This window comes from Drosophila willistoni, assembly GCF_018902025.1.
Source record: "Drosophila willistoni isolate 14030-0811.24 chromosome XR unlocalized genomic scaffold, UCI_dwil_1.1 Seg105, whole genome shotgun sequence".
Taxonomy (NCBI): domain Eukaryota; kingdom Metazoa; phylum Arthropoda; class Insecta; order Diptera; family Drosophilidae; genus Drosophila; species Drosophila willistoni.
The window spans coordinates 1,663,444-1,680,659 of NW_025814054.1; the positions used below are offsets into that span (position 1 = coordinate 1,663,444).

The 17,216-nt window shown below is 38.8% G+C and overlaps 1 protein-coding gene across 2 annotated transcripts; it reads left to right on the forward strand.

Annotated features, from left to right (window-relative positions):
- The first annotated feature begins 575 nt into the window (after positions 1 to 575).
- LOC6645068 (paired box protein Pax-2-A) lies at positions 576 to 12,382 on the forward strand. Of its 2 annotated transcripts, none has more exons than XM_002067767.4 (6): positions 576 to 1,286; positions 5,504 to 5,800; positions 8,665 to 8,805; positions 10,568 to 11,026; positions 11,092 to 11,276; positions 11,584 to 12,127. In XM_002067767.4, the coding sequence occupies exons 1-6, from the start codon at positions 959 to 961 to the stop codon at positions 12,070 to 12,072; spliced, it is 1,899 nt and encodes a 632-aa protein (XP_002067803.3). In that variant the 5' UTR covers positions 576 to 958; the 3' UTR covers positions 12,073 to 12,127. The 2 variants fall into 2 exon arrangements, with proteins under 2 accessions (XP_002067803.3, XP_023032953.1); XM_023177185.2 differs by having other exon boundaries at positions 578 to 1,286; positions 11,567 to 12,382.
- The last annotated feature ends 4,834 nt before the right edge of the window (positions 12,383 to 17,216 follow it).

Here is a 17,216-nt window from a genome sequence, read left to right on the forward strand (position 1 = left end):
TCTTCTTCTTCTGAAGATGTGGTAGAAAAAGAAGTTAACACTAGATATGCTGGTATGTACATATGTGTGTCTGTGTGTACATTTAAATCGTATGTCATAATCAAAGTGTAGTCGAGCTTCCGTTGGGCCGTCAAGTCGTTTTCCGTTTAAGTTTTCGCTTGGTTTTTGACCCCCTTTAACGCCATGTTGTTGTGATTGACATTTGTCGAAAAAGTTTTCATGTATTACCAAACACACACACTCACACACACACACACACACAACCGTTTGTCATCAATTAAAAGTTAAAACAACAGCAACAACTTGGTCTAGGCTCAAGCTCTCGGGCAAGTTTGTGATAAACAATGCAATGAAAACGAGCCAGGGGTAATTAATTATTGAACTTTTACTACTGTTTTTTTTTTTTTTTTGTTTTTTCTCAGCTCAATTGGGCGACGCGAAACACTCAAATTCACACACACGCGAACACACAAACACATGCGCACACAGATACAAACCAGATATGGCTAACACAAACCCAGGTCGGAAAAGAGTAAGCAAAGTCAGGTCTCAGTTTTTACTCTGGTCTCTCAGTCTCAGTCCGAGTCGGCGTGAGTGAGTGCGCGTCGAGTCAGCGAGCGGCGAGCCAGCGCCTTCGGTATATGATTTCGTCAAACCAAAACGTTCAATTTTTTGTTGTGTGTATTGGTTACTTTTTGTATTTCATTTCTTGAGTGGGGAAAATCGAAAAAATTACCGTCGGTAAACACACATACACACACACACACACACGCACACCGAACCGCCGCTGTCTGTTTTTTTTGTTTTTCGTTTTCAATTTTTTGGCCATCAATTGCTCAAACATTCTTCTCCATTGATGAATACTATATCCGATTGATCTAAACAAAAAGATCTGAGCGACGGAGAACGCTGTGCTTGGTACTCTAGAGTGTTGAATAGATTAGATCCTTTCGTTCACATGCAGGGCATGGCTACAACGGCGGCTGCGGCAACCACAACAACACCAACAACAGCAACAACGACTACGAAAACGCCAACAACATTAGCAGCAAACACACCAGCAACATCACCATCTACATCATCATCATCATCATCATTATTAGCAGCAATACCAACATTAGCTCTAATAAGGACATCAAGCAAAATAATAGATTATAATAATACAGATCATACAGGCATTGGAATGCCACCAGCAATGGGCTTGCCGCCGCATATGCAGCAACTGCAGCCCATAAACGTGGGAAGTAGTACCTCACCGACAATATCATCATCGTCTACACCCACAGGTGAGTTTCCAAACAAGAAGTTCATAAAAAGGAGTTAAAGCCAGCAACAGAATAGGGAGTAGGAAGACAGCTACGCTGAGGACGACGAGGAGGAGGAAGAGTAACGTAAACCCTTATCAATTAATTGTGTTCCCAATTCGTTGCTGTTTTTCCCTGAATTGACAGGGATATATGTATGTATATACAAACATATAGCCGTAGAGACAGAGAGACAAAGAGAGAGAGAGAGAGAGAAGGGGGGAGAACGAGTGGAGGGGAATACACCACAAGAACCACTGCTGTAAAAAGCGCAATGATTTGGAAATTTCATAACTGCACAACTACTACTACTAAATACTACACACACACACACAGAAACAGACTCCCAAACACAACAACTGGGCACAACAACTCGAGGGAACTGTGTGTTTTGGTCTTTCGCACATCAGTGGCAATTTGTTTTGCACAAGTATGGGTTGTCAAATAAAATTAGTTCACATTTTGCCGTCGAGATACTTAAAGAGATCGAACGGCATGGCGCAGTGCGGCGGCCCCGGCATAACGCTGCGCTTGGGGCAACCGCAACGGCCCCAGAGCTTTGACTTGTCTTTAGAAGGTGTTGGAAGTTGCACAATAAATAAATAATTATAAAAAAGAAAAAAAAAACTACAGCAAACAATACCAAACCAGCAACAGGACAGAAGAGACGGACAGAGGACAAGTAGAAGAAGAAGAAGAAAGAAAAAAAAAAAGAAAAGTAAAAAAGAAAGAAGGGGAACAACAGCTAGGCTAACCAAATGCACACACACACACACTCACACACACACACACACACATGTAGTGAGAGAGATGGGTTTATGGCATACATTGAAGTTTAAGCATAGGTCCAGAAACCATACTTAAGGGTTTCGAGTTACACCCATGCGGTGCGTGTACATGTATTCCACATTATTCTTAGAAAGCCAAGCGTATAAAAGGTGTGCACATTGCACACACAATGATTTTCAACCATACATATATATGAGTGTGTGTGTGTGTGCGCTCAACGACAAAAAAAAAAAAGAACAACAGAGATGGTCCGGTCTGGCATGTCGTCCCTTCCCGTTCGTATCCGCTTGACTCCCAACTAACTAATATGTGTGTCATCAGACCCAACGATTAAGCAAATTTTGCAGAAATGTAAGCCCAATACGGTAAACAGAAGTTAACACTTCATCTACATTTCAAAAGGTTCATAGCAAAAAATTTGTGCAAATTTTTAAAGCATACTTTTGTGCTTTATTTAGGACGACACGTCGCGACTTCTAACTAATGCAAATGTTAGATTTCAAATGAAATTCATAAAAGTTATCCCTCCACTTCAAATTCTTCACTTACTTTTATAAATGAGACTACTAAGATAAAAGTAGGCGGTTTATGCTCAGCATATAACCCCGGTTTCTTCATGAACAATTAAACATATAAAACTGACGCTAAGACATAAAAGAGAAAATGCTAAAAACAACATAAGTCTACTTCGACACATCAAACTTTTTTATCGTTAAGAGTTTAAACTTCTAACTCTTCTTAGTGCATCATTTGTTGTTTTATTCTACAATATATGAACTTCTTCTTTGAACTTCTAACTGTTTGATTGTAGTAAAACCTAAAAAAGTTTTGATAATACGAATATCAGTGATATAACTCACTGGAAGATCCTATAGAAATGTCGAACATTATATTCCTTAGTTAGTTTATTAAGGATTTTTGACTGACTGACCTATAAAAGATCTTATTTTGATAATATTGAAATTGTAAAATATATTCTCAAAGGTGTTCTAGTCCAGTGGGGTGTGCATAATTAAACATCATGTTTTAATAACATTCATCATTGTGTACATATTTCTAAACGTTACTTAATTAGTTCTAGTTAGAACTCTTAAACTCTTTGTCTAATTCTTAATATCGAGAAATATACATTCATGCATACATGCTTGAACGTATACTTAACTTTTCACCAATACAGACGCTTAGAGAGTATTTTAGATTGAGATTATTCAAAATGGTAATGATTTAATACGACTCATTGACGTTTTCGGTGTGGTCAACTAAAAAGCCAGTAATAAAATCAAAGGAAGTTAATGACTAGCACATGAACAACAAAAGGTGTTCAGAAACTAGCTTTGAAAATAATTGGAATGTTTCTAAAACCTCTTTGACTAAGTTTTACTTTATACACGATATACAAAGAACTTAACTGGTCCAATTTACTTCTCCAAATATAGCTTAAGTGTGTTGCCCAATGATAATAAGGGGAATTACCGTGTTGTCCTTCACAAAAATGTTAAAAGTTTCTCATATAAGAACGCTCAATCATTGCAAATATATTTCCTATAAAAATGCCTTATTTGCTCAACAGAATCTTTCTGTTTGGGTTAAAAAAACTGAAAAAAAAAGGATGAGCAAAAGCATGATCAAAGATTTTTATCTAATCGATTTTCTCGCTGTGTATAATTTAGTTGACTCTATTCATTGGCTGAAAGTGAATAGAAACCGCAGTTGTATATCGACTACTGATCGAACTCTATTTTTGCCACTTCTCCGTCCTACCCACCCCTGCCCCCTCTGGCTCTCATTGTGTCTCGTCAAACATCTGAACAACGAAGAAACGTGCCAAGTTGGCCATATTATTAAACATTCAAAACCAGAAGCCTATATAGCCGATGAGCGCGACAAACAAGATCAGCGAGCGCGCTAACTGAGCCAGGTGACACAAGAGGCGAGGCGCGGTGGAGCCTGTGTGAGAGGCTTGAAAGCTTCCACCAAGCTAAATAAAAAGAATCACATGAAAAACCGAGCAACTTTTAATTTATATGCAGCGGGGCTGTTTCTGCTACTTCTGCTTCTGCTTTTGCTGTGGTGGTAAGAGAAGAAGAAAAAACTTACCGGTAGCAATAAATCAAACTATCAATTGAATTCCAAAGCGATCATCACTTTTGTGGCCAGCAAAAGGAGAGCACGCGGTGGAGCTACAAAGAGGAGATGGAAGAGAGTATTGAAAGAGTAGGTAGTAGTAGTAGTAGTAGTAGTAGTAGTTATAGAAGTGCTACAACAACTACTTGTGGCTGCTTGACGGGGCAAAACGCATTGCCGCTAACGCAGTGGAAGCAATTCGTGTAATTTTAAGCCGATTTTACAATTGACTGAGGTGCGTCTGGTGTAGTAAATCATTTGGTCAGTATCGAACTGAACTGAATCGAAGCGAAGCAAAGCAAAGCAAAGCGAAGCGATCCTCAACTACTGTTGACATCCGTGCTGTAAGCGCAGCCAGGTGCAAGGAGCTGGAGGGGCTAAAATACATATAAATCAAGCATAACCATAACCAAGAGCACGGGTCCACAACAAATTGCAAGCAACTAACTTGGCATTGGCATTGGCAATGCCATTGCTATTGCCATTGGAGGATCTTCAATTAGAGCAGGTTAGGCGAGGTCAGACCTTTTTTCTAGATGCCACACACAAACAGATACATGGGGAAATATTTGAGTTATGGGAGGAGGAGGGGGTGGTACGTTAAGAAGAAGTAACCAACCGACAACAACAGAGAGAAACGAAGGTGTTAAAACGTGTGCAGTTCTCGCGATCAGATAAAATGTCAAAATGAACATAAAAGCTTCTACATCTGAGGAATTGCTAATCGCTGACAATGGACACAAACCAGCAAGCCGAACCAAACCAAACGAACTGAATTCAAACTGAACTCGAACACACACACACACACAGGCATAGTCATACAAACCGATCGAGACGAGACAAGGAATTCTTTTTGAAATTCCACTTGAAATTAGCACTGGTCGGAGAGCAGCCTAATGGACCACACCACATCCATTATGCCCATAAACGTTGACATTGACACTTCCGTCCCAAACTCTTCACTCTACTACACTCCGCAAACACTCGACTTTTCGACGCTTGATCGCCACGTCGATCAAACTGAACGAAAAACGGAAAACAAAATAAATAAAATACAAGAAATCCAAAAAGAAAAAACAAAAAAGCAAAAACAAAACAAAAACACTAAAGTCCACACCGAAAATTTGTCCAAGTTTACTAGCAGTACAAATTTCTTGGTGTTTCTGTGTCATGCGCGGAATGCCGGCAGGCAGCCAACTTCGTTTAAATTCCAATTGACATTTAATGATCGTTGCCCCCCGCCACATTCGCTTTTTCTCATTCCTGTGAATGTTTATTCTTTGCAGCGCTAACACCACTACTGACCCCTGGCACCACTTCACCCACGGGTCCTTCGTCTGCACCACCATCAGTAGCGGCAGCAGCAGCAGCAGCGGCGGCAGCCACATCATTGGGACACAATCTGTTTTGTGGTGCCAGTGCCGGTGCACCAGCAGGCACACCACCTTCCGCAGGAGCAGCCACAAATCTCAGTGCTTTGGCATCACAGCATCGGCTACTGGAATTATCACGCTTTGGTCTAAGAGGTTATGATCTGGCCCAACATATGCTGTCCCAGCAAGGCGCCGTCTCCAAGCTATTAGGTAAGTTTTGAAACCAGGATGTAAGCCTGACTGATTTAATCAAGATAGAAGGGGAGGTGGGGGAGCCTAGGTTTTCTATTTTTTTTTTTTTTCGCATAACGCGGAACCATAAAACACGCGCCCCAAATGCAATTGCCATGTGTCCCAAGCGGTGAAAATCAATTTGTGCAGAGCAGAGCAGAACAGAGGGTCACGTAGACACGACAAATCGATTGCAAACTAGTCACCGTACCCAGGCGCACCTGGCCATCCAACAACCCCACTTTAGCCCCCAAACCCCCACCCCCCAGACCATATGTAGAATCCACAGCAGCCGAACACCTGTTGCCTAGACGCCGGCAACCATGTCATTTCCGATTTCTGACTAATTTGAACAATTTTAAAAATCACAAAGGAACAAAAAAAAATATAAAGAATCAAAAAATCTTATTGATATCTCATATAATTTCAATATCAAAGTGATCATCACATTTAAAGCTTAGTCTTTTGTAATTGTCTCCCCGATTTTCAAGGATAAAATATTAAATAACTAAAGTGAAAACATTTTACATTCTGACGCCAGTTCAAGTTCAATGGAATCTGATGACATAGATTAGATAACCTATGTAAATACGTTTGATTAAATACCAATGTAAAAAGTCCTTTGCCTAAGAGTCATTTCGTTTTCTCTAAAATATATTCAGGCGCATATCATATAAAATCATTTGGAAAATTAATTTTGGTTAAAAGAGTTAAAAAAAAAACTTTAAATTTATTGTTTAATATTTTTTTTAGAGTGTTTTCCCAGATTCCCTAATTTATAGTGCAAAATTGTAACGAATATCCTTTTTTTGGATGAGATCAATAATTTTTTGCCTTCTAATTGAACAATCACATGTCTGAAGAGTTACTTCAGTCATTATCTGCTTACTTCGATAGTATTTAAAAATAGTATTATTTCAGATTTAAAGAACAATTAAAAGTGCAGACAGATTTGAATAATTTTAAAGTTGATTAAGTTTGAGGTTTGCAAAATTTATGTTTAATTTAGGAAAATTCACCTTGCTTATATTACAAAGAAAATTGCTTTGATCTACATTAACTTATTGGTAAAACAAACTGAGTTCGTGCTTTTAACTAAGAATATAGTTTAAATAGTCGAAGATGCTTTGGGCAACATTCTTCTTCATATTAATAGGATATATATGTATATTGGATCAAATTATAAGAAACTTTCACCACGAAACAAATTGTCCTAAATGAAGTCCTAGATCGTGAGATCGTTATATTGGCCATAGGGGCTGGTTTGGCCGTTGGCTGAGTGAGCGTGATAGCATTTGTTTGATATGCAACATTTAAACTGAATTTTTTATCCCCTTGCAAAAATGCTATATTAGTTTTGGTCAGAAGTGTGCAACGCATAGAAGGAAGCATCTCCGACGATATAAAGTATATATAATCTTGATCGACGAGACGAGTTCAAATAGCCATGTCCGTCCATCCGTCTGGATCAGCGCAATCCCTCCTAGACAATAAGAGCTACAGAGCTGAAATTTTGCATGTAGGCTTATATATAGTGCATAGTGTTGTATATTTTGGATTCAGCCGGATCATATAGCTCCCATACAAACGGCAAAGTCATGAACAGTGACTTTTCTCAATAACGTTACTTCTCAATCTCGTTATTTTTTGAGCTATTATCGTGAATTTTAATACTAGTGAGATTATTACACCTTCAAAGTGGATTAGGAAAGAGTAACATAAAACTTGCAAGGGTATACAAACTTTGACGCGGTCGAAGTTAGCCCCGGCCCTCTGGTTATACATTCACTTGGTCTTATAAATTTAGAGCAGTTGTTTCACTTGGCAAGACGACTTCCTTAGTCCATTTTACAATAAATTTCATAAGCACTTTTCTTTGAATTCGAGAAGAGAAACATCACGTTTCCATAAATTCACTATTAACAAATCAAATTTTAAACTAAAATTGTTCTCCTAACTCTCTGTTCTTAAGTTTTTTTATGGTATGTGAAGAAGGTTTTGAAACCAAATGAACTTATAAGCCTAGAGACCTTTAATTAATGTTCTGTGTGCCAAGTGATTTCGAAATGTGCATTGTAGAAATATGTGAGATTTACATATATCTATAGGTCGTTCATTCATTTATTCTCTACATACATTCATTCAGTTATTCACATTCTATAGTACATTCTAGTTAATTTAAATTGTGTAAATAACTTCCGTTTTGTTAGAAAAATCTTTCAATTTGCATATATGGATATAGCGAATTCAACAATGACTAGATAGAAATTAGCCAGGGGCATACACTGCAAGAAAAGTCAATAGGTATTTGTTACATAAATCTATCTACACATCCATGTATACGTTTTAGAGTATTTTTTGTCAGTGTTTTTAGTGCTTAATTTACAAGATAAACGCGCGCTCGCTTGTCAACCGTTTCCGACGCAATGAATTATCATTTCGACTTGAGTTGTGTGAGTTGTGTTGGGAATCGTCGACGGTATGTGGTTGGTTTGGCTTATGCCATTGATGTCAAATATTCAAATTAGTCAAAACCATTGAATGGAGCCAGATTTTAATTGTCTAGTTAGTTAGTTAGTTAGTTAGCTAGTTAGTAAGTTAGCTAGTTAGCTGGTTAGTCAATGCAATGGGTAGTAACCCTGGAGGGCTTTTGACCCATACGCCCGCCCACATGATAAACAGATACACGCTGTTGCTGCTACCGGGATAGAGATAGAGCAAATTGAGTAATGTGAAAATTATGCGAATCTTACAATAGGCAACGGCACCCCCAGTTCCACACACACACACATACACACACTGATACATGAAATTTTAAAATTTCTCTTGTCATTTTATTGCAGGCACCTTGAGACCACCTGGACTGATTGGTGGCTCCAAGCCCAAAGTTGCCACACCAGCAGTTGTCTCCAAAATCGAGCAATATAAGCGAGAGAATCCAACGATATTTGCCTGGGAAATACGCGAGAGACTGATTACCGAAGGTGAGTGTACCTACAAAGAACAAAGAAGACAAAAGAAAAAAAAAAAGAAAACCAAAACATAACATAGTATCCGATCAACCGATGCGAAGAGACGAGCTTTTGAGCTAATTAACTGACAGGGAACCCCCAAAAGCGAAATTGCCAGCAAACAGACAACGGGAGGGGGCAAAACAGGAGCCGACAACAATGACAACAATCGAATGCATGGGCATACGCAGACTGGCGAAGTCCTTCATCTTCTTCTCTCTCGATGCCTCTCTTTCTCTCTCTCTCTCTCTCTCTCTCTCTGTCTTCCCTACTCTGTGATGTGTTTATGGCCTTAATGCGAATGCGAATTAGCCGCATTTGGTTTGGTTTGTAGCCTCCCTCCAACCTCCTCCATCTGCAGTTGTTTTTAATGCTGTAAGATTTAGTTTTATCGATTTGGCTAATTTATGAACATCCGCTTCTTCAAGTCCAAACTCGATTGATATGTAAATGTGCTCACATTTGTGTCAGTCATTGTGGTATACAGTGATTGGCCTACAGGTCCATGGACCAACAGTAGGTCTGAGTTGACAGTTTACCTGTGGGCAGACGAGAGTCCCCACAATACATGTATCCAGTCGCCAGCCAGCTAGTCAGTCAGTCAGTTTGAATTGCTCTGGGCAATGAATCCTTCTGCTGATAGCCATCTCTCACATGAGACGCACGAACACACACAGAGGGCAAGTCCAAGTCCATCGCCAATTCCGATTTCCGATTCGAATCGCTAAATGTGAATGTGAGTGAAGCTTTCTGTACTCCTCATTACAGTCAATCTTTAGCTCATTTTAGTTAGCCGGGGGTCATGAGTAGCAGCAGCGGAAAAGATTCTGCGTCCAGGTCAAGTGATGAACAGCATCCGGCTGGCGATTAATTAGTGTTTGCAATCCAACTAATTATTACAAAATTGAACCATTAAAAGATTTAACGGGTTAGACTTTTGAGTTTTTATTTTTTTTTTTTTTAACTTTCCAAACTAATTACAAAGAGTATATCCTTTCACCTTTTTTGCTGCCACATTATTGGCTTGATTTGTACTTTATTTTTGACTAGACCACCCTGATTAATGTGTTAGTATGTTTATCTATGTGTGGTCGGTAGTTAACGCAGCCATTAAAAATTAGAATCAAAATAGAGAGCTCTAAAAACGAGCAACTAAAAACAAAAGTACGAGTTAAATGGCAATATGGGGCATCATTTAACTGACTCACTAAACTCATTTTCTCCGCATTGGTTTTATAGTTTTACAAGCGCTATTAAGTGTAGATGGTATGATCTATATTAGAATAAAGTTTAATGGAGCAAACATCACGGCATCCTTACGCTATACAGTCATTCACTTTATTGAGTGCCTTCTATTTAGTCTTTCACTTGGCATCTATGTATATCTTTGCTACATATATTGGTTATACGATTTTACCAAAATAAGGCAAACTTACATGGGAGTCGGTAAGCCAACCAGTGAGGATTGACCTCAGAAAAGGAAATGAGGAAAATGTTCCTCCCCTCAGGATGATATTTAAGCTCGTAAACCTGTAAAATGCTACCATTCAATGTTGCCAAGTTATATTGAGAAAGAAATGTATGTTTTCAAGTAGAGAAAAAATAGATAGATAGATTTAGACGACTGTAGGATATTCCTTAAGGATACTCCTTATATTTATATATACTATATGTTGCTTCAATTAAATATGCATTCTTGTTATCATTTGTTTTGCTTTTTGTTTTTGTTTTACAGAAGTTTGTACAAATGCCACGGCACCTTCGGTGAGTAGTATCAATCGAATTTTACGGAATCGTGCTGCCGAACGAGCGGCTGCTGAATTTGCTCGAGCTGCTAGCTATGGCTATGCCATGCATCCCACACATCCGCATCCTTATACTAGTTTTCCCACATGGACAACGGCACATCATCCACTGTGGGGAGCAGTGCCATTGGCAGCTGGGCCCACTTTGCCGGGAAATGGTAGCAATAATTACAGTAATAATACTAGCAGCAATGATATTATAGCCAATGCCAATGTGACTACCACAGCCGGTAACATTAACAACAACAACAACAACAGCAACAACAATAGCAACAGCTTCTGTGGAGGCAGCAGTGCGGGAAGCGGACGTTTGTCCTTGCCAGCCTTATCACCAGATTCAGGCAGCCGGGACAGCCGTTCGCCTGATGCAGATGCCAATCGTTTGATAGGTAGGATGCATACATTTTTCTCTGCTTCTGTTTTTTGTGTCTTACAACTCCGAATCTCTGCTTAGATATTGAGGGTGAGGACAGTGATTCGGAGGATAGTGATCAACCGAAATTTCGACGTAATCGCACAACCTTTAGTCCCGAGCAATTGGACGAACTGGAAAAGGAGTTTGACAAGTCACATTATCCTTGCGTTAGCACAAGAGAAAAATTAGCTGGACGCACAGCTCTAAGTGAGGCGAGAGTTCAGGTAAACTAAAAATAAATCAATTAGAATTCCATTCGATTGTAAAAGAAATAAGAAAAAAATACCCCTGGTCCCCATTTGCTCCAATTTCAAGTTCAAGGACAGCGGACAGAGCTTTGATTTTTTATTTTTTATTTCCATTTTTTGTTTGATGATTTTGCCTACTAACCACATTGACTATGACCATGACCAATGACCACTTGCCGTTCGCTTTGTGTGTCCCAGCCAATCCCAACCGTTCCACACTGTTTTGATCAACTAACAAATTGTCTCTCCATCGATTGATCAATTAGGTTTGGTTTTCCAACAGACGAGCGAAATGGCGACGCCATCAACGGGTCAACTTGCTCAAACAGCGCGATGTTTCGATATCACCAATACCATCATCAGCAGCAGCAGCAACAACAACAGCAGCAGCAGCAACCACAACAACGTCAACCATAGCTCCAAATCCTCATCCCAATTCACAATCAATATCAATCGGTTTGGACATACCGCAACCATCGGCGCCGCTGCCTCCGCCGCAGCCGTCGGCGACTTCGAATTTGACAACGGCGTCAACAACACAAGCCCAAATTTTCTACAACAACCACATGAACATCAACAGCAGCAGCAGCAACAGCAACATCAACGAGGTCGATCCAGCAGTGCCACATCATCAACATCATCATCATCCACCACTATCACCTTTGGCCCTTCATCCGGCAATGGCAGCAGCGGCAGCAGCAGCGGTGGCCGCAGCGGCACCACCTCCGGCTGTATCACCCACAGCATCAGTTCCATTATTAATGGGAGGTGAGCATAGCGCTTTTCGTAGTGCTTTACCCATGACACTACCATCTGCTTCGGCGGCGGCATTCGCCTTGAATTTCGCACGTCAATATATTGCCAAATATATGGCCACACCACAGATGAATCCAGCTCCACCACTGAATGCTGAGGATGAGGAGATCAATGTGGAACATGACAATGAGTGAGAGAGATGACTAAACGACAGACAGAGTGAGAGAGCGCGAAAAAGAGTTGACAGCAATTCAATCCTGATTTGTCCAGTTTCCTATTGCTTTAATACAATTTTTTTTAATTTTTAAAATTTTTTTTTAAACTATATGTATGTATATACGATATATATATATATAGAATAAACTAAGGTATTCAATGTATGTATGTGTGCTTATGTGTGTGCGTGTGTGTGTATTTTTTGATGATGGCACATTAACAACTAGAACACATAGAAATATAGTGCAATTTTTTTTTTATCCTCCCTTCCTTTAATTAATTTATTCAATTTTCTATTCGAGTACAAATAAATAAAATATAAAAAAGAGAACAACGAAAAAAATTATATTAAAAAAAAAATCAAAGACAAAATATATATTCTCACGGGTTTAGTATAATTGGTTGGGAATTTTGATAAGTTGACACCCATTGAGCAGAGGAGGGAAGAGAGCGACAGCGAGAGAAAGAGAAAGAGACGGAGAGAGATAGAGAGATGGGACATTCAAAAATAACTCAAGTGGACAAATCTGACAATTTTGTGGCTACCAAAAGCAAACGTGCAAGGCAACATCACATCAGCAGCTCCAGAAGCTAAAAACCCAGGCTCAAGTGCCCGTCTGACTGGCTCTGGCTCTCCAGAGGCCGAGACTCTGAGACACTGAGACTTGAAAGAGACTGACTCTGGGCCTGGATGATTAATGTGGCTTTAATTACATGCGCTGAGAAGTGATCGCCGTCCTCGTTGTTGTCGTCGTCGTCGTCGTCGTCGTCAATGTGTATGCTCGGATGGATCACTATAATTATATAGATGGCCGAATTAAATTTTAATTTAACGCCTGTCAAATCAGAAAACCACTTGTATAATCGTTCGCTCAGCATACATACATCGCATCGCACAGTTATTCATTTCATTTCACTTTATTCACTTAACCAAAATTCAAAAAAAAAAAAAAAAACGAATGAAAAGAAGCAAAACTAAAGAAACCAAAAAAAAAAATCCAAAAAAAGAATCAATCGAAGCCCAGCTGCTATTTATTATATTGATTGTAATGAGCCACCGAAGGCGTCATCTCCAAACAACCTGGATACCTGATGGCTCTACCTCACATGCCTGGCCATCACATACATAGTTGGGTGATAGTTGCTTGATGTCTGCCTGATCGGTGATGGGTGATGGGTGATGGGGCCATAAAGTAAGCCCGGTGAAAGAATTCAAAACAATTAAATCCATCAAAATTTCATCTGCATACGTATGTATGCTAGATAGATAGGAGTACCTGCCGCTTTTGATGAGTTGTTGAAAAATACAACATTTTCAATAGTTTTATAACAAAAGAAATGTTGAGCGCCAGTGACTCCCGCATGAAATTGTTTTCTCTATGCTCTGCTAGAGATACTTTGTGTGTGTGTGTGTGTGACGATGAAGAGAAACGGCCATCGCTGTTGGGCAACTGATTTCAATCAAAATCCTTGAAACGAAAGTTTTTGTTTTTATTTAAACCCTCAAATATCTCAATGAATATATCAGCAGATAAATTAAACAATCTCTTGAAACTAGAAAAGGTAACGCGGCTAACTTAAAATACGTTTAAACTTATATAATCGTTTGGTAAGTTTTTCTATTTGATCAATAGATTATATATACAGCAAAGTCTATATAGACATACTATTATTAATATTATTATTATTATTATTTTTATAAGTATAGGATATACATAGTTGTAAACTATCAACCTAACTATATTTTACAAGCACTGGCAAGTAAGGCCTTTGGCTTAGACGATAACTACATCCATAAACTAGCCTGGGATTCGAACCCGGATCCTCTTTGTTCAGTTGCCTAAATGACTGGGTCACTTACAATTAGATTTACCGAAGACTGCACATAGATATACTATAGCTCGATAGTATTCTAAGATAGTATTCTTTGGTGTACAAGAACTACACAAGTCAATGTTTACTATCCACTTTGAAACTTATTCAAGTGGCATGTGAAACTGAATGGCAACTTAAAAACAAAATCCTTTTAAATTTTGGAATCTTTTTGTCAGAAAAAACTTGCTAAAATAATATAATATATAACTTATATTTAGTAGAAATGTAGATATAGGCTTTTAAACATTAGTGGGTTTTCAAAAATCTTAATTAAGAAGCTTGAAATGTAAAGATAGTACATATCGTAAATGTATATAACACGGATCACAACTATAACCTAAGAAAGAAGAACTTGCAATTAATATTGAAAACCTCATAATATCATAAGTTGTTGTAATTTAAATCACAGATCTCAAACAAATTGAAAGCTATTTTTTTTATAAAACTCTTCTCTATCGTGAAGATTGACTAACATTATTAAATTTTCATTTTATGGGTCAGAGGAATAAAGAACTTTTAGACACTCTTACTTCTTGGTGAAGTGAAATGAAAGTCTTTGAAATAAAAACTGGAAATTTGTGATAGATAGATAATCGTTTAAGTATATCACTTATATATCTAATCTTAGCTTTATCAGTTTGTTTAGCTAAGCTATTCAATATTCGGTTAGCAGAAAATGCTTATTAAACTTGCATCTTATGGATAATAGAGGTAAAGAACTTTCAAGTGAAAAAAAAAGATTGATTGTAAAGTGAGATAAAGTGAGTGAAATTCTTGAATAATCTTCGAGATATTAACTGGAAATAAATAAAACACTTGCATTGATTTATTCGTGACTCTAATAGCCATATCTAATAATTAATCACTAACATATTTAGTCTTTTTTTTATCAGTTTCCATGGCCAGAATATTCAATATTCGGTTTGCAGGGAATGTTTTTATGTATCTGCGCCCATAAACTTCTAGAAGTCAAATTTTTGTCCATTATTCTGTCTTAATCATATAAATTTATTTTCTGCTTTTGGTCTAAACTCTGGCATGGGCAACCCAACTGGGCTGATGGTGTTGCTGCCGATCATTGGAATGTCCCGCATCTTTTAAACTTGACTGTGGCTGTTGCTGTTTCTGTAGCTGTACCTGTTAATTTGCGAAAGGCGTTAGTATTAAGTGGTTTTCGTGCTTATTATAAATATCTCTTAATTTTTGCACCACATCCCCACAAAGTCAGTCCCGTGTCCCGTGTCCAGGCAGAGACAAAAACCAACAGGAGCAAAAAAAAAAAAAGGAAAAAAAAGCAAAAAAATCTTGAAATGGCAATCGCCGACTGCAGCAATAGCAACAACAAGAACATCCAGAGTCAACCTCAGTAAAGAGTTAGCCAAGTGGACAATGTCTTCCTTCGTCTTTCGTAGCCTGTCGTCGTCGTCGGCTTTGTTGTTGTCATTATGTTGTGTTATTTGGCACGATTTGTTAAGCAAAAGGCTAAAGGAGCTGCAAGAGACGACGACGACGACGAAGACGAAGACGACGCTCAACTAAAACTGGGATTGGGACTAAGAAGACTGTGACTGAGACTAAGACTGGGGACTGATACTGTGACTGGCTAGTAGACCTGGACTTGGGGCTAAGCGCGGTTGCATGATGCTGCCGATCGATTGAATTTGAATCGATCAGCGGCTCTGCAAAACGCCAGCAAAGGCGGCTGACTGCAGTAGCCCGATCACAACATGGCCCCAACGGAGCCTTGAGCCTGTCTCAAAAATGCCGACCTCCTTTCTCATCACCTCCCCGCCTCAATCTCTTTTGCGCTAACCCTCTCTCTCTTTCTTTCTCCAAGTGTGTCTTGGTCTCTTCCTAGCTTCATGGGAGCGGGAGCCAAGTTGGCGTCGCTTGGAACTTATAATTGTCGCATGCAAAGATCGCGGCCAACGACATTTGAGATCGTGCACTCACAAAAACTGTTTGTCAATAACTTACAACACTAGAGAACATTCTTTGACCTTATCGAAGCAATGCCAAATTATGAATTTCTTGGCTTATATGGTGACTCAAACAGTTTTGAAAGATCAAAAACAATAGTCAAAATGTTTCGATGGACTTTTAAACTAAATTGTCGATTAGTTTTTCGGTTTAAAATACTGTATACAATGATAAGATTGATATTGATGTTACAATACCAAAATATAAGGCAACTTCGTCTACATAAGGCTTAATATCTAAATGTTACTCTGACTAATATCATGTAATTTAAGTACCTATTTATTCTTATTATTTTGGTGACCCCGACGCAACTGGCAAAAGAATAAACAAAGCTTGGTTACAGTAGTCTCAACACTTGAAACTACACAAGTTTTTAATTTGTAAAAAAAATATTGAAATATTCTGCTGAATTGTTGACATACATCGGTATAACATTTCTCTGAGTGTATGGGGGCATGGGATCGGAAGGATAGGGACGACATACTGGCACTCTCAGACATGAAAGGTAACGCATTGCTGCTGCTGCTGCTGTTGGTGATGCTTTTGCTGTAGCGGCAAGGAGAATAAGTAATTCACTTAACGCTTTAATATCTCTGATAAATGCAGGCCAATCTGCAGGGCCCTCTAGACCTTAGCAGCATCATCTGCCTGCTCTGGCTCCCCAATATCGTTTCATTGCGGAATACATTTCCCTCTTAATTGGTGCAATTTCGTACGATTTTTTTATTTTTGGTTTGGTTTGTTGTTGGTTTTGCTTTTTATAATACGTACATACATACATATATGTATTATGGTAAAGCGCCTGCGCAGACTTTGTGGCGGCAGCAGCGTGCGAAATTCATTTGAATAATCTGAAATTCGGATGCGAAATTTTTTTTTTCGGCATTTGTTTTGCACATGTTTTGTTGACATGTTTAGGAACAACTACAACAACAACAACCACAAGAACAACAAGGTAAATGAATTACCTGACAACTCTCGACCGGATGCAACTGCAATGATAAAATGTGTGCATCCTCAATCTCACCCTCTCTGTCTTTTCGAATTCTATGCGAATTTAATGCCAAACCCTAAGCCTATAATTTGATC